The sequence below is a fragment of the Pyxicephalus adspersus genome, chromosome 2 (assembly GCF_032062135.1).
Source record: "Pyxicephalus adspersus chromosome 2, UCB_Pads_2.0, whole genome shotgun sequence".
Classification (NCBI taxonomy): Eukaryota; Metazoa; Chordata; class Amphibia; order Anura; family Pyxicephalidae; genus Pyxicephalus; species Pyxicephalus adspersus.
Window position 1 is genome coordinate 5,264,978 of NC_092859.1, and position 26,555 is coordinate 5,291,532.

Here is a 26,555-nt window from a genome sequence, read left to right on the forward strand (position 1 = left end):
CATACACTGTTATCCATAACTTTTTTTACCCTAGATTGTCTATTAGCCCCAACAAATTGTCATATTTGAACTGTATTTGCCCCATTGGACCTAAAAAGGTTTGACCTCTAAGTTCGAGTTTCCCCAACCTTGGCAACACCAACCTGGGCAGATTCGACCATCACCACTGACCAGCTTTGACAATACATCCTGTTCACCATTAGATATAATGATATATATAATAGGTATCATTTTTATATATTTATATAGTGTGGACATATTTCACAGTCCATTGTCACATCACTACCGTAACTGCCCTCAAAGGAACTCACAATCCAATGTCCTTCACATCTCCAGTTCCTAAAAGAACCCATCATACACCTGGTGTCACTCATGTTCCTCTTTGTTCCTTGTGTGCCATGCCTAGTACAACACGCTCCTACCAATCAAATATATACATGTTAATATTTGTCCTGGCTATTATATGGCAACGTTAATCGGATAATAATTTTTTGTATCTCGATGTCAGATAATCCATCCAGACACAACACTTCCCTCAGCTGTGAAAACATCAGAGGTTGAATCAAATTTCTGGCTGTTGTGTAAGAAGTAAACATTTTACAAATGGCTGGTCACACCTGGAATTACCAGCTGGCCCTATAACAATGAGCCGAAAGATTAATGGTGACAACTGCATTTATTTTAGATTCTATTGTTTCATAATTAGGCTCCTGTAACTTTTTTTTAATTTAAAGTATTCAGAGAATTCTTGATAAGTGATGTAATAAGATATCAAGCCACATGGGGAGGTTTCACTGAGTCAGCTGACTCATAGACTTGCGTTGTGGAAAAGAGCGGTAAGGCGCAACCTCAATGCAGTGTGTGAATCAAGGAGTAGAACCGGCGTATACAAATAGGCAAATAAGGCTTTTCTTATTGTTATATTACATGGGCCGCTTTTAAACAGTTGTGGGCATTGGGCGTGCTACATCATATACCCTACTAGCAAAAAACAACCCAAAAAATCATTTATGTTTGTATATACTGTGTATACATTATATAAAATGTTTAAACCCTTACCTCCGCTTAGTTTACCCCAATCATTCCTAATTAACTCATTATTCTAGGCAAAACATATTGTAGAGATAAAGAGAAAGAAAGAAAGAGAAGGAATAGGGCTTTTATGGCACAAATATTATTATTATTAAACAAGATTTATATGGCCCCAACATATTACGCAGCGCTGTACATTAAATAGGGGTTGTAAATGTCGGAAACAGACAGTGATAGAGGAGGAGGAGAGGACCCTGCTCTGAAGAGCTTACAATCTAGGAGGTAGGGGGAGTATCACACAATAAGAGGGGAGAATATTCAAGAACATATTTTCTGTACTTAACTACTAATCTAAATAGAGATTCATTTTCTTAGGGATATGAATTAAAGGACAAACTTGCAGAATTTTTGGTGTAAAATGGAAATCAATGCTCCAATAGATGTCCAGTTGAATACACTGAATACATATTCTTTATTCATTATTAACAAAATTTTATACAAACTTCTGTGTATATATATTTATAGACATGAGGATTAGGTTCACAAGAGAAAATTGTTATATGCTGTTCTATTTTGCTTATACCACATAGAGACCATACAGCCTTTTCAACAACAAATCTCTAAAGAAGCCATTAATTGGCGAAACGTGTCGGGCGTAAGTGACCGTAATAGGTCCCTTATTGTGTACTCACTTGCTACTGTATGGTGTCAGAAAATCTAATGTCTACGATGGGTATCCTAATCTTGTGACTGTTTACAAGAGTTGTAATTCACTGGAAACTATTGTACTTTTATAAATATATATGGATCGATAATGTACAAATACATAATTAGGGTTTTGCATTGAATCCTGAGCCTTTACTCTACTCACTAACCTTTACTCATTACGAATATACTGGCTGGCTCAACCCATATGTTAAGGTAAGAAAAAGAACCAATCTTCACTGTAAATCTGTAGTATAAAGCTGTATTTGTTTATTGCTTTGTACAGCCTCACGGAAGATGATGGGGATTTTTAAATCAATAATAATATTAATATTTAGTTGTAAAATGTACAATATACGTAGCAATATATATAGTTTTAGATAAAATGAGAAATCCAAGTTGAATTCTTTCAGGATGGCCCCTCTCAGATATTAACTGTGGGACAATTTGCAACAGAGTTGTACAAATACCAGGACAAATACAATTTTTACATGTTTTGTGGGCACTTATGGGTGTTTTTAGGCCATGGACTATTTTCCCAGCATTAAGACCTAGTTAACATGAACTGGCTTCCTAACTTAAATGCCCATGTTTGAAATATCCAATCATTCCCATGTGCTGGTACACACTAGAGGAGCCATTCTCAACCAAGGTTCCATAAAACCCCAAAGGTTGCCAAGGGATCCTAGAACTGCGGCTGGTTGGCCTCCTGTTTGATGATGCCATTTTGGTTCTGGTACTACTTGGTAGAGCCAGCTGCATGACTCTAATGGTTCTTTCCAATGGTCAACCAATTTATAAGGCTGACTGACCCCCAATAATATGGTTTTAGTGGGGGTTCTTTGATATCTAAAGATAATTTTGAGGGTTCCCAGAATTAAAAAGATTGAGAATGACATAATTGGAGTGTTTTTGGGTTTTGAATTTTTGGGGCTTCAAAGAGAAAATTGGTGACTCTAAAATGTCCCTAAAAACTTATAAACACTTCCATTAAAAAAGTGGAAATTTTGGCCACATTTATGAGCATTTTAGGGTGTTTAAATGTGTTTTCCCTCTTCACTCCTCCTTAAAGAAAGTTTTTTCCTGGAAAGGAATCTTTATACAGTGTTTAGGGTCAGACGTTACATGAATTCTTTTCCTGAAGTATTTCCATACCATCTCGTAGCATTGAAGAACCAACGTCCCAGGTGACGTGTCCATATGCATTTCTGACTAATAGAATTATTACCGTGATGACATCTGGGACTTTGTACTCCGATCATTACCAGCTAAAACGTTATTAGTTGGAGATAATGGGAGGACACGGGTTCATTTTTCACTGATAACGCCATTGTCTTGTTTGAGCTATTCGATACCCATCCTTAAGAAGTTTGGAAATGTATGGGAAAATAAGCATTTTTTGGTAGACCATCAGAGTTTAGGATGTCTGGGACTTCCGTGATTTAACTGATAAAGATAATTATAGCATACCTGTCCATTTGGAAGGAGCCACTCATCCAGTATGTCAGGGCATAAAAAATAAAATGTGTTCAAAAGGTTTAAAATAAGAAGAGAAAGACATTCTGCAGGTAATTGGACCCCTTTGGTTCTTCTGGGCTCTGCATGGCCTGAGTCAGTGACTTGTACAAGTGGTCAGGTGATTTTTCAAAGTTGATTTTGTCAAAATCCTATTTTTGCTGAGTTTTCATGAAAATGAAATGAAAATTGGTTAATGAGGTAATTTTCACCATTTTGCACACTTTACAAGTTAATTGCAAATCCACTGACCATGGTATTTCCACCAAAATTGATGGAGATGTTGGGGACTTGGAGCAATGGATCAGGATGCTCCTATTCCTGACCAGCCAATATTTTCACTTAGTTACCGCACCGTGTCATTGGACAGGTAAAAAGGAGAGAGGTTAGCAACCCATGTTAACTGGCGTCTAATTTGGTAATCACTCTGGAGTCCATTTGGAAATGATTTGACCCAAAATTTACACATTGTTCACATTCGATTAGAAAAAAATGTTTATAACTAATATATCCTGGAATCCTGCTTTGTCCGAGTGCAGTGGAAACACCATGTTCTGCCATCTTCTTCAGTCTTTTTTATTCTTCTTCCTACATCACCTGATCTCACACTGCACAGGCGCAAGATCGGGTGACGTAGCCTGCTGTAAATGGGAAGTATAGAGTGCGGATCTTACTATGCATATGTGTGAGATCAGCACTTTTTTCCCATTGCAGGGGAAAATCTATTCTGTGATTGCTAGCGATCAGAAGGAGCAGCCCAAACCCTCCGGGGATAGGTGACGTAGGTATCCCAGAAGGCTCTGCTCTCTCACTGCCGTGGCAGTAAAGACAGTATAGGAGGGGCTAAAGTTATCTAATATAAAGAAGCTAATTTTTGCTTTATGTAAAAGAGCAATCTACCCTATTATATAAAGTCAAATGTTTAGTAATAGGTCCTCTTTAAATAAGCATGACAGCAGTGTCTAAAAAGGGGTGTGATGAATTTTCTAATGCAAAATTTACTGGGCTTTTACCCAATTGGATCACTTAGACAAGTGTATGAATCTAAGTAAAAGTTACTCAGATTAATGGTGAGCCCTCTTTAATAAATGTATACCATTAATTCATATGATGCGAGAGGCAAAAACTGTAAGTGGAAAACGGGGACTGCCTAAAAAGCAAACCGATGATTGTGGTGCCTTCAGCGCACACTTACAAATAATAAAATGTGTTTGTATTTGATATGTCTGCTGTTGTAAGCTTTACATAAGAGCCTGCACACAGATACATCTTATCACTGTACATTCTGTATCACCTGTCCCAAGCTATAATGTGTGTAGGCAGAGCACTGCAGGGTGAGGAGGAGAGGGAGGAGGGGAATGCTTCCACACCTTCATACTGTTCCCTGTATACCAGACAGTGCAGCAGGGCAAACAAAACACACATCTCTCTGTCTCTCTGGATGCCAGTGGGAGCACATAGACTCCAACAAGACTTGCAAGGACAGTTACTCTAACGTTATTAGCAGGGGACCAAAAAGCCTTCAAGCACTGGGACTACTTGGCCACCAGAGACCCACAGATCAAAAGACAAGTGGTTTTGTGGTCATTACAAGAACAAGAAGAATAATCTGAAAGAAAAGCCACTGAGTTTAGACAAGCCGGTTGAAGGGAGACAGTGACAGGAGACAGTAGGGTCAGCGTTACAGTAACGGGGTCATTGTCAGAAAGGTGATGGTGAACTGTACCAGATAACCTCTCAGTAGAGATCTGCAAAACAAACTTGGAAAGACAGTGGGAAAAAACAACAAAGGAAAAATTGGTTACCAACAGTGAAGAATTGACAGAAAGCCCCATCAGGGCAAAACCACATGGAAGAAGGTTTTGGAGAATTAGAGAATTAAAGAAAATTTTTAGTTAAGTTTTGTTACAACTAGCTTTGGAAATGTCAATGATCGTGGAGACAACAGGGTTCTTCTTTGGGGACATAGGCTCCGTCATGTTGGGCATCACACTCTTCAATGCCAACTGGAGGGTGTCTTCGGTGGATGGAAACGTGATCACCACCTCCACCTTATTTGAGAACCTGTGGATGAGCTGTGCCACTGATTCCACCGGAGTGTACAACTGCCGAGACTTCCCGTCCTTGTTGGCACTTTCAGGTAAGCAAGTCTTCTACAGGGTGGTTGGTGGTGGTGGCAGGGGAAGTCCATCATCGATCGAGATCAATGATTCTCCACCAAGGAACCCTGGCTACTTGCAGGGCTTCTTCTGCTGACCCAGATACTGGAATCATTTTATGATTGATAAACATATTTACAAGTTTATATTTTTAAATGCAATTGATACTTTAAATTCTAAAAAAATACTCAATACTTAATTTTGCAAAAACATTTATGGCTTGTTATTAAAAGGTTAATAGCAAAATGGCGCACTTACAACTATGGATGTAGATGGTGGCTTGATGGATCACTATAACTGTCCAAGATTCTTGGTTTGCTCTTGGCACCGGCACCATCTGAGACCATTATTTGGGTGAATTTTCGCCATGCTGGATTGTATTTTTAATTTAGGGATTGCAGCAAAGAGAGTAAGACTCAGAAAAAGGAGAGCCAGTGGAGATATGACATTGCTTCCAGGGTCAGCAATAGGTGCAAGAGTTCAGTAGGTCCAGTGACAGCTGGAATATCAGTTTGGCATGAGTTGTTACAGGAACATTGCTGGGCGTAAAAAAGCTTTTTCACACAGCTGAGCATGAATTTCACCCTCCCACTATGGTATCTTAAAAATGTACTTGGGCTTTATGCCTCCATTTTATGCCTTTTTTTTAAACTTTTGAAACAAAAAAGGTCCTTTAAAATGACCTCCTGTTTTAACCATCCAGTGCATATCAGCAGCTTGACAATAAAGAGGACCTTCTACTAAAACAGAAAGTACACCTATACTCTCTGGGATTCCTCCCGACTTTAGGTGTATACCATCCTCGAAAGAAAAAATGTTTTCTACCTACCTCACCCCCATCTTCTCTATTGAGAAGATTGATAAATCTTCTCTATCCTTACCATTCTTTCTGGAAGATTCCTGTTGAGTGTAGAACATAGGAGAATATGTCTTCTTACAAGACTTTGTATGATCTGTGTTCCAAAGGAATCTTCCCGGTAGGATGGTGACCATGGATGGAAGATGGAGGTAAGGTATATTTTTTTTGTATTTTCAGCACCCAAGATGAGGTGACTTGGGGAGGGTGAGGAGCAATTTTAAAGGGACCCTTCATTTTAGTACCATTGGACCATTTTTAGTTTACTGTCCTGCCTTAGTTCCAAATTGCACCATGATGGTGGACTCTCTATGACCTATGTGAGATCCCTAGGTCAATCACAAACTTTTCCACATGGAATCACATGCTTCTTCATACCGAGAATGGATGACTTTTTTGTTCCCATTGTATATATATGAAGGGGAGTTGAAGGGAATAATAAATATATGCTGCTGGGGAATTGTGGGATATCATTATCACTATGCAACTTACAGCCAGTTGTCAGTATAATTGTTGTGCAGCACTCACATCGTCTGTCCTGGAATTCACAACGTTCACACTGACAACTATCATGACTGTGTTGTTAGTGTAAACCAAAGAGAGGTCTTCCATTGGCTGGTGGCTGCCTATCTATAGAACAGAAAAAGGCATTCCCGATCAATGACTAATTTATAAATCAATCAAATATTGATCATGAAAGCCCTAATATTTACTTGATTAGTGTTGAGTTCAATGCTTTATTCGCTAATTCTAATTCATTAAAAATTTCAAACAATATCAAAATATCAAGCAGTGTATAGTCATCTTTAGGATTATTATTCAAATTTTTGCATAAATCCAGCTCTTTGTTGCTTATTTTTAAACAGTGATTTGCTGACTGTGCAATCATTCAATCATGCATGTAAAAAAAAGATTTCGGGGGGTTCTTTTGAGTTAAGTAAATGTTAAAGTTGCCTAGTCTGGTTTAAACAATTTAAATATTGAAGATAGGATACGGGACAGACAGGCTTTTAGTAGGCAGAAGTAACTAATAAAAACGTTTTAATTAGAGATTCATGTAGTCCTATTGATAACATAGAGCTACTACACTGTATACAAACAAAATGTGATAATATTTGCAAAACAAGGCAAAAGACAGAAGAGTTGCTTATCCTATACGGTGTTTATAATATCACACGAGTATGTTAAAATAATGTCTCAGGACCCGACGCGTTTCGCCCCTAGGCTTCCTCAGGGGATGGTTGAGATAAAAAAAAAAAATTAGAAAAACTGTAGTCACTGGAATAAAAGGGGGGCTCATGGGGATAGCTATGTCAAGGTATTCCAGTGGGATCACTAATACAGATCTATTGAGACTACACAAGGGGATGTATGAGGATGTGTTTTGATCACGTGGAGAAAGTGCATACAACAATTCTTATTATTTAATAAAATTGCCCTGTCACATTAAACAGGGCATTAGTACATATGGGTACCGTAATAGCCAGAGACTAAGCAATAACTATTGTGGATATCCCAATAACCCATATGCAATCAAACTGTTCTAACCTGTACATGTCACATGATCACGAAGTCTGATAACTGAACCAATGGCTATGGCTAAATCGACTGGCCTGGTCGGACAACCATAAAATGTATACAGGTCTAACTGTATTCTTGTACAGCATGGTCTTTGCTTATGTTACCATATCCTAAAGGTTTAATTTAATTGTTCATTTGCATTTCTAAATATCTTCATCTAAAACGTCTTCTAGTGTTTGATGCTTGTTTTGTAACAAATTGCAGCTGATAAAATTAAAAGAATTCATTGTAGGAAACAGCACCTCAGCAAGCAGAGATATTGCACGGGTTAATGTCCTTGGGTTTCGCTTTGGAGGCTTCAAGAATTTATTTTTGTGACAGATGTTGCAATCAGTCCCACGCCTGTACACAAGACAGTAGGGCATTGTGGGACAACAGTATTTTCTGTACAGCACTGAGGTATATGTCAGAGCGATAAAAATGTATAATAATAGCCTGTGAGTGTGGGGGGACATTAGAGTGTCAGCTCCTTTGTACAGAGACTGATTGGACTGGCTTAGTGTTCTCTGTACAGCACTGCGGTATATGTCAGAGCTTTATAAATGTATAATAATAGTGTGTGACTGTGGGGGGACATTAGAGTGTCAGCTCCTCTGTACAGAGACTGATGGGACTGGCTCAGGGGGTCACAGACAAAATTCAAAATAGAAATGATAAATATACTCCATGCTACAACAAACAGAAAAAAAATGGCCGGCATTGACTTTATTAAATTCTGACCTACAGTAGAATAGTTTTAATCCAAGTTCCAATCCTTCCCTAGGTGGTGTGAAACGCGCCAGTTTGGGTCACATGATTGAACAGGTGACCGGACGATCACTTGTGTTATATATCTCAGTATAAAATATTTCTGCATGGATGGAGTTCAGCTTGTCAGATAATATTGACTTTACATCGCAGAGCTAACAATGGAAAGCAAAGTTTACACAGTCTAAAAGTTTTATTGATCCAAACTGCTGGAATGTTCAGATCTTCACCTTTAGCTCTTCCACAGGGAAATGACACACTCAGCCATACACATAAGCTAAAGGAAAGCTTGATGATTTATTAGACCAGGCTACCTTCTTCCATTGCTCTATGGGCCAGTTCTGATGCCCATATGCCCATTGTGTGGACAGAGGATCAGCATGGGCAGTCTGATTGGTCTGTAGTTATGCAGTCCCATACACAACAGCTGCAATGGCTCACTGTTCACCCATTGTCCTACCGTGGACCATTTTTGGTAGGTATGAACCACTGCTCACCTGGAGCACCACCGAAAGATCTGCCATTTTGGAGATGCCTTGACCAAACTGTCCACCCACCACCCTTCGGACGTTGTCACAGTTTTACAGAAAAAGTTTGAAAAGCCCCCAATGAGTGTTTTCTCAAGTTTTTTTTACCACCTCCCTAAGGTAGTTGAAACATTAAATAATGGATCCTAAAAATAAGATCTAGAAAATTTGTGAGTTGTATGCTGTAATCAAAATTACAATCTAATAAAATAACAGTATCAATTTTTTTCCAAACTCATTAAAAATATTTTTCCAAAAAGCATTCAACAATTCCAATGAGAATTGGTTTTACAAACATAAGATGTAGATTCAAAGTCTTATAAGAAAAAAAGTCCACTTTAAATAGTGATGTTTTTACCCCTACGCATTTTGCAGAAAAGAAACTGCCTTCTCAGGGGAATCCAATTTATCAAATTGTTACACTTTCTTTGTCCTGCTTTCATCACATTGCCCTTAAAAACTTATTGCCTAAGCCATTCCACCTTTTGACAAGTGCTATTGTAACCAGTAACACCATTTACCTAGCAGTATGTTAAGTGAATGTGGGAGGAAACCCACACAAATATTGTGTGAAGATATACAAACTCCATTGGGATAGTGTCCTGGCTTTGACCTGTGGCCCTAGTGTTGCAAGGTCCGAAGTCTAACCATTGGGCCATCATGCCAGCCATTCTAAAACCGTCATAATTATTATAGGACCACAGCTTGTGACTATAACGGTTGAGGTCAGGTCCGTGTGTAGGAGACTCAAATTCCTCCACACCAAATTCATTAAGCATGTAGTCAATGGGGTAGAAGGTTAGAACAGTTTATATTTTTAGAATCAGTGCACCGGAGCTCCACATCGTCTCACACGTGAACGAACCCTTGGAATATATTGAAACCCTTGGATAAACATGCAACAAACAATGAGTATCAATGACACCCTACATTCCACCTTACACCTGGTTTACTTTAAAATATACATTTATGCTTTTTCCTTGTTTTTTTTTATCTTTTCTCAGCTATTTATCTGTGTTCGTGTTTTCTTTTAAACTGTGAATATGAAAATCAATCATAAGATGGCACTGGCTCTGAAAGTCTTATCCGATGGCAGAAATAAGGCTGATGCAATCAGAACTGTGATTAGAGATATACACAGTTAAAAATGCCCTCTAGCCTTATCTTCAATAAAATTGCTCTCCAGCCTTCCCTTGTACAGTTGTACCGGCTCCTCCCCTGCATTGAAATCAATAACTTTGATTTTACTGCACACTGTGAGCTTCTCACAATGAACATTAAAAGTTGCAGCACGACACACAGAGCCTGGCTGGATGACATCCACCATTATGCAGCCCTTTCCTCCCCAGCTAGATTGTCCCTGGTTCATTTAATTAATTGATTAGGTTTCCGTTCCTTCAATTATGGAGGCTCAGTATCACATGTGGGAGTTTCCTAGGGTTGTCCGCTGACAAATGCAGTCTGACTAGGAATGCCTACTCCCCCAGGTTGGCATTCCCCCCATATTTGTATAACCCCAAGAGCTAGCCCACTGCTGCATCAGAGCTGAGTGTTCTTGAGAGATATAACTTGTACTAATCAAGAAAAAAATGTCACAACCTTTTTGCTAGATTTAGATTCTGCCAGTTTTTAACATATTGTGATGAATTGAAGCTAGGCATATTTGGTCCTTGCTCAATACTGATAAATTCCCTGAAAAATAGACAAACTGGCAAAAGGTTTACCTCTTCACCACAGGTTCTTTAAGTTACCCATATCAGATTGTTTTCCTTCCTGACCCAGATGGGTGGACATATCTACATCACAGAACATCGGAAAGGTGAAGGTTTTAAAGTTTCATGAGGTGAGGTCACATGTTGTGGCTGTATAGGTCCTTTAGGTTATCCATGTCACTGTGTTCTCATTCCTGACCCTAATGGGTGGAATCAATTCACAGCTCAGAACGTCATGAAGATGAAAGTTTCAAAGTTCTATAAGGTGAGGACACATGCGATAAAGGACTTGTAACTTTACTCTGGATTGTGAAACCCGGAAGCCAAGTTTACTGAATACATCTAAAAGGTTCATGAGAACATCTGCTGTGAAACCAAATGAAGTCTTTTTTTCTTGCTTTTATCACTTATTTTCCTGCATTGATTTTATGTAATAATATGGACTGTGAAGGGAAGAGACAACTCTCTGCATATCATATTGCAAACTGGAAGTTTTACATTTCTTTGTAAAACAAAAAGGGATTTCCATCCATTGTACCTTCCGATGCAATGACATCTGCACTTGTAATTGTGGTAACAAGGCTCAACGGTCCGCTGGGGAAGGACGATACTATGGGCTAGTAAAGTCAAAAGTAATTGAATGCTTTAGGTGTTTCCAGTGAAAAGTTTAGGTAATGTTACAAGGTAAAAAAAAATTTTTCAACCTTGTGCTAACAGTTTGATGAAGACCCTTTTCTGTTCCAGCATGACTGTACCTTTGTGTAAGGCATGATTTGGCGTGGAGTAACATGCCTGGTCTGCACAGAGCCCTGACCTAAACCCTACTGAACACCTTTGGAACAAACTCAAATGCCAACTGTGAGGTGGGTCTTCCTATCCAACTTGACCTACCAATTGTTCTCAAATTTCCAGATTCATTCCATATTCTTGTGGAAACCTTTCCCAACAGATTTGAGGGTGTTTTAACTGCAAAGGGGAATCCAACTTATATCAATACTCATGGATTTGGAAAAAGATGTCCATCAAACTCATAGAGGTATAAATTTGAACACTTAAATCTAATGAATTAGAATATGGAATGCAAGCCAACAAGCTGAATTTCCACAAATCCCCACATAATCACTCAAAAATCTTGAAAACTCTCTATTAATGACCATGGTTTATTTACTCATTCCCTCCCTTTAGTTTTCCCACTCCTCTCTTCATGCTTTCACTTCTTGCCTTTATTTCTTTTTCCATTAGTTCACTTCTTCTTTCAACCATTGCTTCCTTGGTTCTTTTTTTTCTTCCTGACACCCCCTTTTTTATGTCTACTCTCACTCCCTTCATTTTTCCTTCCTCCCCACATTCCTTCTGCACTCCCTTCATTGGGTCTGATCTATTGCAGCTCTCCGAGTCTGGAGAGGATACACTTTCATCAGTAAAGCTGGGTAATCCAGCAAACCTGAACTTGATTTTTTCAAAGTCATTTGCTATTTGCTAGCAAATGTCTGAATCCTGAACCAGATCCATTCCAAGGTTGCTGAATCACCCAGCTTTACCGATAAAACAATATCCTCTCCAGCCTTGGAGAGCTTTATTAAATCAGGCCCATTAGTTCATTCCCTCTATGGCTTCTTTACTCTTATCATTAACTGATTTCTACAAAGGTGATATAAGATAACAATTAGATCTCCATGTCTTTAACCGAATTCGAATTTTTGTCCTTATTTTAAACTTATTTTAAAAAATCACCATGAAAAGAAAATTGAGATCCATAACCTGTAAATCATCAGCATTACTGTATGGTGCTCCACAACAGGTGTCATTGCTGGAGTCATCATATAGATCTCATAGCTTAGCTCGTTGCTCTTACTGCCTCAGCTGTTGTGTTCACAGTAAGGACCTTGACATTGTGAATGTGCCGATCTCAGCGATACTCCCCCTCCCGCAGTTATAAAAAGCCGTTAAATGCTATGCGCTATTATCATTACTATCATAAAACCAATAGCTTTATTGACTGCTGTAACTTCATTATTGACTGGGATAGATGTGCTGGGAGCAAAACAAAAAGGCTCACCTGTATAATATGCAAAGCTAAGATTAATCAATACTCTGTATGTATGGACTTAAAATTGAAATTACTACTTCCTGTTTGCTTGGTGTAATTCTCAGTATCTGTTTTTATTCTGTGTGTATGGACAGTACAACTTCTCTTGCCCTGTACCCGCAGTGTATTTTCGGTATCTGTTCTTATTCTGTATGCATGGACTCTGCACAGTACCACTTCTCATGTTCTGTACCCCCGGTGTAACTCTCAGTATCTGTTCTTATTCTGTATGTATGGGCTCTGCACAGTACCACTTCTCTTGTCCTGTACCCAGGTGTAATTCTCAGTATCTGTTCTTATTCTGTATGTATGGGCTCTGCACAGTACCACTTCTCTTGTCCTGTACTCCTGTAATTCTCAGTATCTGTTCATTTTATAGAGGGGGACAGTAGATTTTTGAATACCATTTCTCAAGGCAGTTTTTCCATGCTCAAGGCAGTGGACCATGCTTGTATATTGTCTATTGTAATTGTAACTTATAGTTTTCATCAGAGGGCTATGTGACTTGATGACAACACAGGAGCGACAGTTGGGGAGTGTTGTCATACTACAGGGGATGATTAAAGATGTGAACATATTTTTGATGTTTTTGTGGACTGGGGACATTCTACACGAGAAAACTGGGAACACGTTATAAAAGACTGTTAGAGATGACTACCAATACAGTAGCTATACAGATGAATGTGCCCACTGATATCTGCTGGGTTCCGAAGGCCACCTTAAGAAGTAAAAGGCCCACAGGTTTGATACCATAGGTTTACATACCTAATCCTTGGTACAGTTTCTTTGTATTAGGCTATGCACATATGCTAGATGATTGTCACCCACATTAGATGATCACTCTAGATGACTAGTCGTACAGTGGTCTCTGGATGTCATTCACCGATCTGTCCTGTCTGATCATTAAAAGACTAAAACGGGGCAAGTGCTGTACTTTCCCATGATGAAGAGCACAGCCGGGTGCCACTGTCCTCTCCATAGAACAGTGCAGTGCTATGTGCACAGCACTCGTACAATCTTCTGTCTAGGAAAAGGAACACAAAAGATCGTTGCATTGCAAGGCCACATTTTTTGTACAATATATGTCTTTTTTATTCCATGTTCTTATCTTGGGTGTCAAATAATCCTCCCTAATCTCAGGCAATAAAGGTTGACCAATAACGTATATCTTTCAAAAAATGTGTTGGTTATAATTAACCTCCAGAAAGTGCAGCTGTGACGAAGATTGGCAGAGCATAAGACATACTGTATTTCTTGGAGTTTATGACAAGTGTACAAATGTCTTGTTTTTATGGCGTCATTGTGTATTTTGGACCTTCGAGGGAAGGGTTTAGGTAGAAAAATCTTGTGAGTTTATGGGACTATCACAGGTGTTTGAGTTATGTTCATGGTGGCCTTAAAAAAGTGACTTTATCACTTTACAAGGGTGAGTGTAGTTCCATGGATCTATCCGGGACAACATGATACGAGATAAGGGTCTGCATAGTAAGTTGGTAAAGAATGTTCAAAGTTAGGAGACCTAAAAGTTGCCAGGTACAGTCAAATTTTATTATACCTCCCAAAGCATGATTTGATGGCTGGGTTAGTGTCTTGTTTTTATGGTGTCATTGTGTATTTTGGACCTTCAAGTGAAAGGTTATAGTAAAAATCCTCATGGGTTTTTGAGACTATCGCAGGTGTTTGAGCTATATTCATGTTGGCCTTATAGTCAATGGTCTCTGGTGGTGGGACTGGCTGGGTTCTCATGAATAGAAAGCATTGACGATGTCTCTGAATTGGTTGAATTGGATGGGCTGCAGTTTTGTAACTAATTAATGTAACTTTAGGTGATGTCTCGGAAATAGTCACCTTTCCCTGGGAGAGAAGCAAAGAGCCTTGTAATTTACAACATTAGACTTGGGTTATTCTCTTATCAATCACATTATTTGCTGAAAGTAATAATTTAGATATTATCAGACACACTAATGAAATGATTTAGATAAGGTTTATGACTATGAAATTTTCCATCAGAATAAAAATGTGTGTTATGTTTTCTCTCACTGCTTGCATTGACCTGTTGCAAAGCTTTTCATTGGAAAAATTCAACAATATTTGTTTTATTCCATCGTGTTTAATTTCTGTAACACAGTCATTTGGCAAAGAGCTTAAAATCCTAATGTCTCCTTTGTAGTCTAATCCATGTGATCTTCTAGCACATCTAAGAGCATAAAAACTAGGTCAACAGTATAGGTATTGCTGTAATATGGCAGATTCTTAATGCTAATCTCCACGCTGGTATAATAAGAAAATAAAAAAATTTAATGTATCTAATCATTAAAAATTATTGGAATGTAAAAAACACAGATAGTATAAGTATGTACATCTTTTGTGTGCATTAACTACAACTTCAATGACCTTCACAGTAGACTAGAGAAGGAAAAGCCAATGAAGCTGAACTGTATTCCACAGAATACAGTACAGACATTGTCACCTTCTGCCGCAGATTCTTTGGCCAACTGAAGTGTCTACAGTAAAATAAAATTGGGTTTCTGTAGTAACTTTGCTTTCCGGACGGGGTACTTGAATATCATGAATGGCTGATCTTGATTATAACATAAACCAGTAAACTGGTTTACATATAGGTATTTCTGCTTTGTATGTAGCATTGGTATGGATCAATCTGTAGTCATTTATTGTGCTCTTTCAAGGCAAAGCAATTACTGAACCAATGGGGAACAAGGTGACCGGTTGGGATCTCTGGTAGAACTAGCCACAGGCTTGCTTTGGCTCAGTAAATTAAAAAACAAACCCTGTTATTAGACTATTATATTTACCATTGTGTAGACATTCAAGAGCCCTGAGACTACCATTGGGTGCCGACATTTTGGATGTGATGATACCAGCCTTGGAGCTCTCGAAAAAGCAACAGAAGTGGTTGTGGTGGTCAACCTTTTCGATATAAGGATAGTGACAATCAGCAGAATCGTTGAACCAAGGGAAGAATGGCCAAAAGGACCATATGCATTCTCACCATACTGGTAAAGCCCAGTCCAGTGGCACCGTGTTTTAAAAACAAAACATTATGTTTACCCTTCTCACTGAATTTCAATGCAAAATTTTAGATAGCTCAACCATCACATGACTGTGAAATCTTCAGTCTGTACCTCAGCATACATCACATCATATGGTCCACTTGTCTCTCCTTCTGCCCTTTCCAATCCACCCACAACTGACAAACCATTGATGTCCTAGTCATGTAATGTACAGCGCTGCGTAATATGTTGGCGCTATATAAATCCTGTTTAATAATAATAATGTACTGGACTGATAGCTGAACTGGTATGAGAGCAGGGTTCTCCTGCACATTATTTTTGAGGAGCGCTCTCTTGTCCTACTAAACTAGGTGGGTCTTGACAGACCAGAAAGGAGGTTGAAATATGGCATCACATCACATAACCCCCTGCCTCTCCTTCTGCCCATCCTAATCCATCCACAACTGGAAAACCATCTGCCGTGTACTGAACTAACAGCTGAACTGGCATTAGATCATTCTTATATCATACTAAACTAAGCAGATCTTGATAGACAAGAAGAAAGTCTAAAGGGACAAGGAAAATATGGCAGTAATTCTGTTAGATCAATTAAATAATAATAAAGTAGAAGGTCATAAAGTAGCCCTTAGTGAGAGGGCTATCTTATGACATCTGAAACATGGCACCCCAGCCCAGTTTAGATCTAATATTGCATTCTTTCTCTGCTAATAAATCTGGCAAACGATGTGTATAGTCCTTTAGGTACTCCGGTACAAGACTTGGACTTTACTGATTCCATAAACAACTGATGGACCTTCTTTGATCCTCAGGAACAATAAGTAGACTCCAAACTGACGGTATCTTCTTTCACTGCAGAATGCTGTGTAATAGGAGAACAAAAAGTCTCACAGACGTAATGCATACACACAGCTTGCACATGTACAACACAATAAATAAAACAAACTTCACAAGTCTATTTACAAGAGACCAGTGACACTTGATTTTTATGAGAACACAGCCCATTCAATTACCAGAAACCAATGACATCACCCTACCTTTCAATTTCATACATCTGAAGCCCATCAAATCACTTGAGACCAGTGACATCACTGACACTTCATTTTACAAGAATGCAGCCTATCCAATCAATGGAGACCAATAACATCATCAACCCTTTATATTCATAAGAACACAGCCTGTCCAATCAGTAGACGCTGGTGATATCACCGACATTTCATTTTCAAAAGTACACAGCCCCTCCAATCAGTAGTGACCAGTTACATCACTGACACGTCATAAGAACACAATCACTAGACACCAGTGATATCACTGACACTTCATATAAGAACACAGCCTATCCAATCACTACAGACCAGTGACATCACTGACACTTCATTTTTACAAGAATGCAGCCTATCCAATCAATGGAGACCAATCTTAAAATAAATTTGGGACAAGCAGAAGAGAAGATGGGTGAGCAGGGTAATCATAATATAACTGTGCTGGAAATTAAATACAAATTATAGGGAAGACACACCCTGGACTCTTTTTCAAAAAATAATGGTCAAATTTTGTGGTGTGATTGAATTCAAGAGACAATTCCTTTGTGGTCCTTCGTGGAAACAGATTTGTAAATTTGAAAGTGATAGGCACTCAATGGGTAATTTTTCAAAAACAATTAAGCATTTAGCTACCAGGCTACCACAATGGACTTCACATCTGGGGTGTGAGGTTCTAAAGCTTTGTCAGCTTTGCTAGAATTATGGTTACAACATGTCTTATAATTACCAGATTTTGCAAACATGATGCCTTATTTAGAAAAAAAGCATTACTTCTATCTGAGGTAAAGTGGTAATCTCATTGGTTCTGCTTATTATTGAAGTATGAACAGCTGCCAGAGAATGGTGGCTCTCCAATTTTGTAGAAGGTGTTATTGTCGCCGGTTGTGTAGACAAAGGATTACAAGAGATCATTACAAGCTGACCTGGATGCGGGGCGGTTCTCCAACACATTCCATTTCAAACCACGAAGGATTACCTTGTTGATCCAGTCAAGTGGATATTTGTTAGCCAACGAGCAGTAAAGCATACTTTCCCTGGTAACAACATTAGTGGTAACAAAAGGGGCAAGGCAGTTTAGTTCCAATTCATGTAACTCTACCTTTGCCTTGGGCACCAAATCAGTTTCTGAGAAAGGGCTCAATCTATGTATTCATCATGGCCCTTTCCCAGAGTGCAATTAAGCCTATTAGTGTAATTATTTTCATTGCTTTGCATTCATCCAGTGCTGGATGGGTAACATTGCGATCTTGCAATAATGACTATTAGGTTTCCACACCGAATGTATTCTTGATGACCTGATTAGCACCTTATGTGGCATTACTTAGAAGAAGGCTTTAGGTCTCTTCACCTCACTTAAAGAAGAGAAATTAAAAAATGTTTATGAGAAGCTAGTTTGATTTAGAATACCTCAAACAAAAATCATGGTTGAAGGATTTGTCAGTATTGGCTCCTCTTTCACCAAAACCTTCAAAAGACCAGACTGAGCGACACTGAATTCAAGTGGTAAAAGCAGGAATTTTGCTAAACAATGTGGATACAAATAAAAGAATTCTCATTGTAGCTTTTTGGTTCCCAGGAAAAGGACTTTTGGTTGCAATGGGTCCTCAAACGCTCAAAGCTTCACAAGACAGTGGCATGACACTAAGTGGACCCATTGGTTAGGTGCTCAGTCTGCTTTGCTATATCCTCAGTCTCCATGGCCAGGAGAGGGGGCAGTAGGGAACACATGATGGCAGACATGTAATAAAAAGGGGGTAATTATGAGGAAGGTGGAGTGGAAGTGGAAAGGAGTGAGTGGGGGAATAAAGCAGAGCTGAACCCTGCTATACTCCTCTGTACTTGTTCTGTTGCGGGCGCCCCCATCTTCTTCCTTCTTCTCTATCTTGTGATTTTCTGCCAACTTGATTGGCTGTGCAAGGAGTTAATTCAGTCCTGGCAAGTGTAAGCAAAGTTTTGATAGATTAGGCAAGCTATCAGACAGGTAAGAATTCTTAATGCAGAAGGGACGTCGCCTGTCCCTTTCTGCAAAAAAGCCCTGTCTGGTCTCACTGCCTTGTGAAACTTTAGTTCTGCTTTAACTAATAAAAAGACTCAATGCCCACTCATACTAAGGAAGCAAAATCTAAATATGAATACATTTTAAGGGACAAATATTGGGGTTGCTCCTGAAATGGCTTGTTGTCCTGGAAAGGTGACCTTCATCACTTCTAAAATGCAGACCCTGAGGCAAATAAAATTTAAAGGGATAACATAATTTCTTTTATTTATACTGGTTAAAGTTTGTTGTTGAAAAAAATATTGAAATAAAATTAACCCAACACCCAGACAATTAGCACTTTAAGAGGATAAGCCCATTGATGGCAGCTTCACTATATGTTTTATGATGGGTTTATTGAGGACATATCAATAGGGCAGGCACGCGTGTTGTTCCTTGTACGTGTGCTCGATTATGTAATCCATCTCAAGTGTCAGAATTAAGGTTATTTGCAGTGCTATAAGGTGTAATTTGCTGAACGTATTAAACACCTGACTGTTCCCATGTCCTCCTCAGTATAAAGGCCCAAGAATGCCAAAATGAGATGGCAGTGACTGCCGAGACATTGATGTGAAGAGGTACTGGCTTTTTACATGGACCATTAATAGCGATGTCAATCAAGGCTGGAAGTAGAGACACTCATTCCCAATGTATACTTACAGCTTATTACCTCTAAAGTTTGCAGTTCTGAAAGTGGAGAGTTTTCAATGAGGCAATTCATTACAATAAGTGCGGCTTAATCCTTCTTCTTTACGGGTCGGCACGTACTGTATGAGCACCAGAAGTGCAAGCTCCACTTATAGCCATTCCTTTGCAGTTGGAGCACGTACACCTTTTGTTTCTGGGTAAGCTAGACTCCACAATTTTCTTGAGAAACAATATAATGTTTAGCTGTTAGAGAACTAATTTATAGGGGTTCTAGTATTGAATTGCCATTGTAAAATAGTCACCTGGACTACTGACTACTGGACTTCCTAATCCACCATGTCTCCATAATTTAACTTCAACACTAGCCCCCCATCTTTTTTAATAGTCAAGCTAATTGGACCAAAATTAGAATTCCTGTGGATAACTGGCATGTAAGTTCATGATATGTTTCTCAATAAGAAAAGATAATGTGCAAAATGCTTACTGATTGTTACAATTGTAGAATAAAAGATTAAAAAAGAGGTGTACTGTGCTAACCTAGTTGCACATGGGTATATACATGGGTGTTTGCCATCCTTGGCTGTCTCAGCTGGAGGAATTTTTTTTTTGTCTCTCTCCTCATTTCTTTTGCTAGCTTGAAGTTCTGGTTGCTAATTGACAGGAGTAGTGAAGACGATGTCACTGCTTCTTTCATCCATTTGGCAACTAAGCCAGAGGGAACCGCTAGAGATCTCCAGACTAAAGCCAGGGCACTTCCAGTTATTTAGACACACTTTTATCTGCAGAATCCATGCATTCAACTGGGCCCTGGGCATGTCCCTTGGCTCATGCATCACATATTTCTAGAAGATATGTTGGCCATACAATTATGCACAAACATTCTGTTGCAGCTATTCTCAAAAGTTTTCAGTTGTGCTCTTCTTTTTTTTTCAGACCAGGCACCTTTTTTTATCTGGTAAGTCATCCAGATTTGGTAATCCTGTGCACGCTGAAGCTCCAGTTTCGTGTTCTTAGCTGACAAGAGTGGAAATCGGTAGTCGCCTTTTATCGTAGCCCATCCTCTTCAAGTCATTTGACATACCATTTGTATTCCATGATCAAATAAACTCATATTTTCCACCTATCCTATTCTAACATTTGGTAACTTTGTGTTTTAAATGTAGCCTCATGGTCCACAGACTGGGCATATGCATTAACAAGTACATGGCCCACTTTGGCTAAAATGAAAGGTTCTCTTTACAAACTTGCTCATTGATACCTCCATGCTCTATTTTTCCTGAGTACTGCATCCTGGAAATATGAAGCTATGTGTCACCCCATACTCCAGGTACACCCATCGTCCCCAACAGACAAACTGAGCAGTTGGAGTATGTAGTGAGGGTATCAGTGTGGGAGGTAGAAGTAGCCTGTCAACCTAATCTCCTAAAAGATGACAGATTTTATTTCAGGCAGTGCTTACCTATCTATAAACCAGTTTCACATTTCAGCAAGACAGAACAAGATGCATTTTATGGTATTCTAAATACTGTTCTTTCTCTTTTGTGTGCTGAATCTAACAACATTTTCATATTCTACTAGAGCTACTAGTTGTGTACTGTGTTCAGTGGTAGCCAGGAAGCTTTACCTCAGAAAACTTTTGTCCCGGGGTTACCTGGGCATTCTAAGGTCTTCTTAATCTTTCCATTTTAAGTACTTCTTACTTCATCCATTTTAAGTATTAAAGAAGGTATACTTTAATGCTTGTTAAATAACTGACCCAGAACAGGGATATGCATGTAAGGTTTTCTCACAGTTCACTGTGTGCGTGTTGTTCTGGCGCAGTGACATCTACTGCTCTCGTGTGGTCACTATTCAGAAAGCAGTTTAGAATCTAAATTTTGCTTGGGAATTGATATTCATACAATTAGAAAATGTGTGAATCAACTTTAACTCACAATTAATTAATTTTCTGTTTGAATTCAAAGTGAAAAATGTATGCACTTTCAAGAAAACGTAGGTCACAACAATTATGAATAGACACAAAAAAAGGATATAAAAATGGACACTGCAATAAGAGTTATAGTATTTTTTTAATGGATTTAAAACATAAAAACACAACAACCCGTAGCATAGATACAACCAGTAGGGTGGCTCTTGGGAGAAGTTATGAACATTTTGGAGAGGTGACAGTACAACTGTGCAAAACTGAAGGGAAGGTTGAACGGCAGATGTAATGCAAGATAAATTTACTCAGGGGATCACTGTTGCAGTGCATTACTTCATACATTTGTGCATCTCTAATTACAGGTTACCTGCAGGCATCCCGGGCCCTTATGATCTCAGCATTAGTTTTTGGATTTTTCTCGTGTCTAAGTGGGATGGTTGGACTGCAGTGCACAAAGGTTGCTGAAGGAAATTCTGTATTGAAGGGCAAGTTTGCTACAGCAGCTGGAGCTTTATCTATATTTGCAGGTAAGTTGAATATTACTGGCTTCTATATTCCTTTACCCCATACCCCATAAACAATGAAAAAGGGTCACACCACTATGATGTCAGTCACCATGGTTCAACATATGATGACTTAAGTTCAAGCACTGTAGGGGGAAGTCAAGGTGGTAACAGCAAAGGGTTCTTGTTCATTATATGATCTCTACCTTCTTCAGGTATCTGTGCTGGGATTTCTGTCTCTTGGTACGCATTCAACATCACCAAGGACTTCTTCAACCCACTGTACCCTGGAACCAAGTACGTACGAAAATCAAAGTGTAAAAGTTGGCACGTACTTATTACACACCAATCACAATGAATAATATGACTTTTTTGATTCTTTCTTCACTAGATATGAAATTGGTCCGGCTCTTTAATTAGGCTGGTCAGGGGCTCTTCTGGATGTGGTTGGTGGATCACTCATGTGCTGCTCATTCAAATCTCAGGTGGTCAAAGCCAAACAGTAAGTATCGATTTTGATGCTTAAAAAAAAAAAACATTTTTTTGCAGCTCAATACATTTCCTAATAGAAAATAATTAATTTTACCTAAGTGCCGCCTGCTTATTTAAATAAATTGCCATAGGGACTAAAAATTGTGGTCTAAAAGTCCTCTTTGTGGATGACTTTCAGTAAATTGGAGTATCTGTTTTAATAACATCATGCAAATCTATCTGAGACTCAACAAGTCCTATATAACTACATTGGTAGAGTTCCCAGCTACATCACAAGGGCATCGCAGTGTATTGGGTTAGGACTGACTTGGTCCCTCGTCGTGTTGTTAAAGGTTTCCAAGTAAAGATTGGGAAAATGATCTTGTTCCTTTAGGGTTATATTTCATGATAAGCAGCTCGGTTGACTTGAATAGAGAAGCCAGTAGTAGATTAGAGCTGATACCTCTGGTGTAGGATAATCAAATATATGGAACACTTTTTAAACAATGGGTGCAATCTTCTAGGCCAGTCTACTTTTAGTTATAGAGATGGTTTATGCATTGTAGGAAGGTCCGAAACAACAGACCTCTTGCCTTTTTAGCCAGTCTTCTTTTTAGGGTTTCTTAACTTCTGTTGGTAGCTTGTGCAATTATTTGATCACAATCACTGGTCAGTTGATCCTATTTTGTTGTATGATGAAAGAGTAAGCAATGTTCCAGAGGAAATGGACAACCCAAGAGAAGTTTTTTATGCCTACTCTCTATAGGCTTTGAGCAGTATCGACCAGCTTTTCCCAATCTTTTTAACATGGGGGAACCCTTTAAACTACTTTTAGGTCATAGGAAATCCCTTCTTTAATTACTATATATCTGTGTCGTATTGTAGAAATGCACATTGTACTCTATATGCACACACAACATTTATAGAATATGTCCAAAGATATTATATGTTAAGTGTATACAATGTGAACATTGGTAAACAATTAACTTATCATTTGTTTTACAGAGGATACACATATAATTACCGGGCTCCAAACACAGTGACATCAGCAAAGCCAGCACCCCAAACTGCCCTCCCGCGATATGAATCAAGTAACAGCATATCAAAATATGGCAAAAATGCCTATGTTTAGCCCTAGGCATCAGTGCTAAGACTTTATCCTATTGAATGTCATTTTTTTTTGCCACAATGTGCCTTTTTGTTATCTCCACCCATCTCAAGGTTTTCTTTTCATCATTGGTCCGCCTTCATTTTCAGCCATCATGCTTCAAGATATTACTGCACTTACCAATTACCAATTTTTTTATGGAATCTTCAATCACTGTAGAGTTTTCTCAGGATCCCGGAAAGTAACTCAACAATATCCAGTCAACGTCTTTATTGCCAAGTGTTCCTCAACAAGGCCTCCTTCTGTTTTTGAAAAATGGGGCTAACCCATTCTACTTTAGGAATAGATGTTTAGTTTTTTTTTTACTTTACAATGCAAAGGTTGTCCAATTCATAGGTGTCTAAGCAATGTACAAAGAACAACTGTCTGATTGTGATATTACTTGTAAGGTTTTAGAGAAGCCATCTGGGCAGAATAATATTGAAAGACTCCATGGTAAGCTTCTTGGAAGTGAACTCAATTTATTATTGTACAGAATTGGCCACCTGCTCAGGGACACCATCCAGATTATTTCACAGTAACTCTGCCAGTACTGGAATGAATGGTTACTTCAATTTTCTTGACAAAATCATGACAACAGTCAGCAAGCATCCAACAAAGAATGTGTAAGGCAGGACTTACATCCTCTTTATATCAAACTTGCTATCCAAAGGATTACTTGTATTATAAATCAATCAAATGTATTAGAATATAGTTTGTTCTTTTGCTTTATTTGATATTTTTTACTGTAAAATTGTAATATTACAATTACAATTCAATAATAACCGTGGATAATTGGGGTTATATTACCAGATGAATAATCTATCGACAAACTGATCTTATAAAATTTCAATGAATCCTTTTAATGTTTTCCGAAAATTGGATTTGTAAACACGTCTTCACAAAAAATTGGTTCTTCTTTTTTGAACAGCCAATAGAGCCAGTGTAGGGATATGGGTAAATGTTTATGTTGCATTTTTGTTGTAGTAGCTGCTTTTTTTATACATATTTTAGCACTTGCAAAACAAAAAGCTTTCTAGAAAGAGATGTCTGCAGGCAAGAGATCCTTTCCAAAATTTCCAGTAAAGGTCATCATCTGTTCCCAGCACAAATTTCTGTGGTGGCCTTTTGAAAAGACTTTGACTGTGGAAAGTGTGTCCAAAAGAGACGAGTGGAGGGCAAAGGGCTATTCAAACAGAATTACACTCAACCTCTTATCTGGTCCACCAACAGTGCACCAACTCTTCCAACCGGGCACCAAAAATATTTAGCCCAAAAAGATGAGCAGTGGGCAAAGGGCTATTCAACTGAATTACGCTCAACGTCTTGTCCAGTCTACCAGTGCACCAACTCCATGATACCCATATAACAGTCTTGAAAAAAGTGAATTTCCTGAATAAAATAGCCAAGTTGGGATGGGTCTATTCAACAAGTCCCCATTATACCTGAGCCAGTTTAGATACCATATGTTTTTTTTTAAAGTCCAGTTGAAGGCTTCTTCATGACCAGCTAAAAGTCTCAAATCCAGTTCCTATGTGATAAACAGGACTTATAGGGTAGCCATAAAATGCTGAATGAGTCAAATCCTTCTTTTGTGTATCACACCCTCCAAGGCAGTCCTGTTAATGCAGAAAACAGTGGGATGAACCAGGTGCTGAATGACAACATGTGAACATGATGATAGCCAAGCCTCCTGCAACACAACCTACATGAGGGTAACAACGAGGCTTTGAACTCAGGAACTGTATAAAAGTATATGTATACCATCACAGAAAGGTTTGTTACATGGGATTCACTGATAGTATAAAGAGGTATAAGTGGGACTTTGCAGGGCGGATAAAATGAAAATTGTAGGTGCAATTATAGGTGTAACTGTAGGTGTCATTTTTAATGGGAGTCCATATGGGAGTTTTTTTTTTCTGAAAGATGGAGTCAGGGTAGAACATTAGGTTTTCATTTGCTGTTTGTATTTCCTTTTACTGCCGGTCAGTGACAACAAGAAGTGAAGAGAATCTAAGAAACAAGGAAACACAGACATGGATATAAACCTGTCAGAGTGCCAACCTAACTCTATCATATTCAAAAGTTAAAAAGCATGGCCTCGAATCTCCATACAAGCTGACCACGGAAGAGCAGTCACACAACCAATATGTATACACTCCATAACTTGGAAGATGACAACCCCAAATCACGTTGTTTGTTTTCCCGCAGATTTTTTTAGGTTGGCCACGACCCTCTACTACCTGACCTATTTTTTTTCCCTTTGCCTAATGGAAAATGTTGTCATCACTTGAAAATGTTGGGACGTATATAACGAGGACACATAGACTGGTGTCTTCGGTGTAATTTTAATTATAGAAAGAATATGCATATTTCTGTGTAATTCAGTATGATTTCTAATAAATATAATAAATGTACAATAAAATATTTTATACATACATGACTGGTATGACTTGCCTTAAAAAAAAAATGCCATGTGGAAAAAAAGCAAAATACATTGAACTCAACTTGATTGGTTATGCAAGAAAGTAGCCTATCTGTACCATGCTTGGTAGGTTGAGAACATGCCTGTCTACCTCGAAGTATTACTAGCTTTTTCACTTAGGATTATCTGAGTGAATTTGCAATGAAGTCAAGTTTGAGCATAAATTTTTAATGACTTTAGAGGAGGTCACAGAACTGGGGATGATATAACAAAGGTCATAAATGTGATTTAGCTGCCGTGGCTGGCTATTTTGTTGCGGCCTGTATGGTGGCAGCGGTTTGCTCATGTAGGTTTGATCAGTTTTGCTGTTTGGATTTGAGGTTCAGTCAAATTTGTTCAAAATTTTA

The 26,555-nt window shown here is 38.6% G+C and overlaps 1 protein-coding gene across 1 annotated transcript; it reads left to right on the forward strand.

Moving 5' to 3' along the window:
* The first annotated feature begins 4,451 nt into the window (after positions 1-4,451).
* On the forward strand, positions 4,452-26,161 carry CLDN15 (claudin 15). Its single transcript, XM_072399290.1, is given in 5 exon segments — positions 4,452-5,392; positions 21,965-22,129; positions 22,321-22,402; positions 22,497-22,607; positions 23,582-26,161. Coding segments are annotated over 5 exon segments (702 nt in total). The 5' UTR covers positions 4,452-5,175; the 3' UTR covers positions 23,709-26,161.
* Positions 26,162-26,555: the final 394 nt, after the last annotated feature.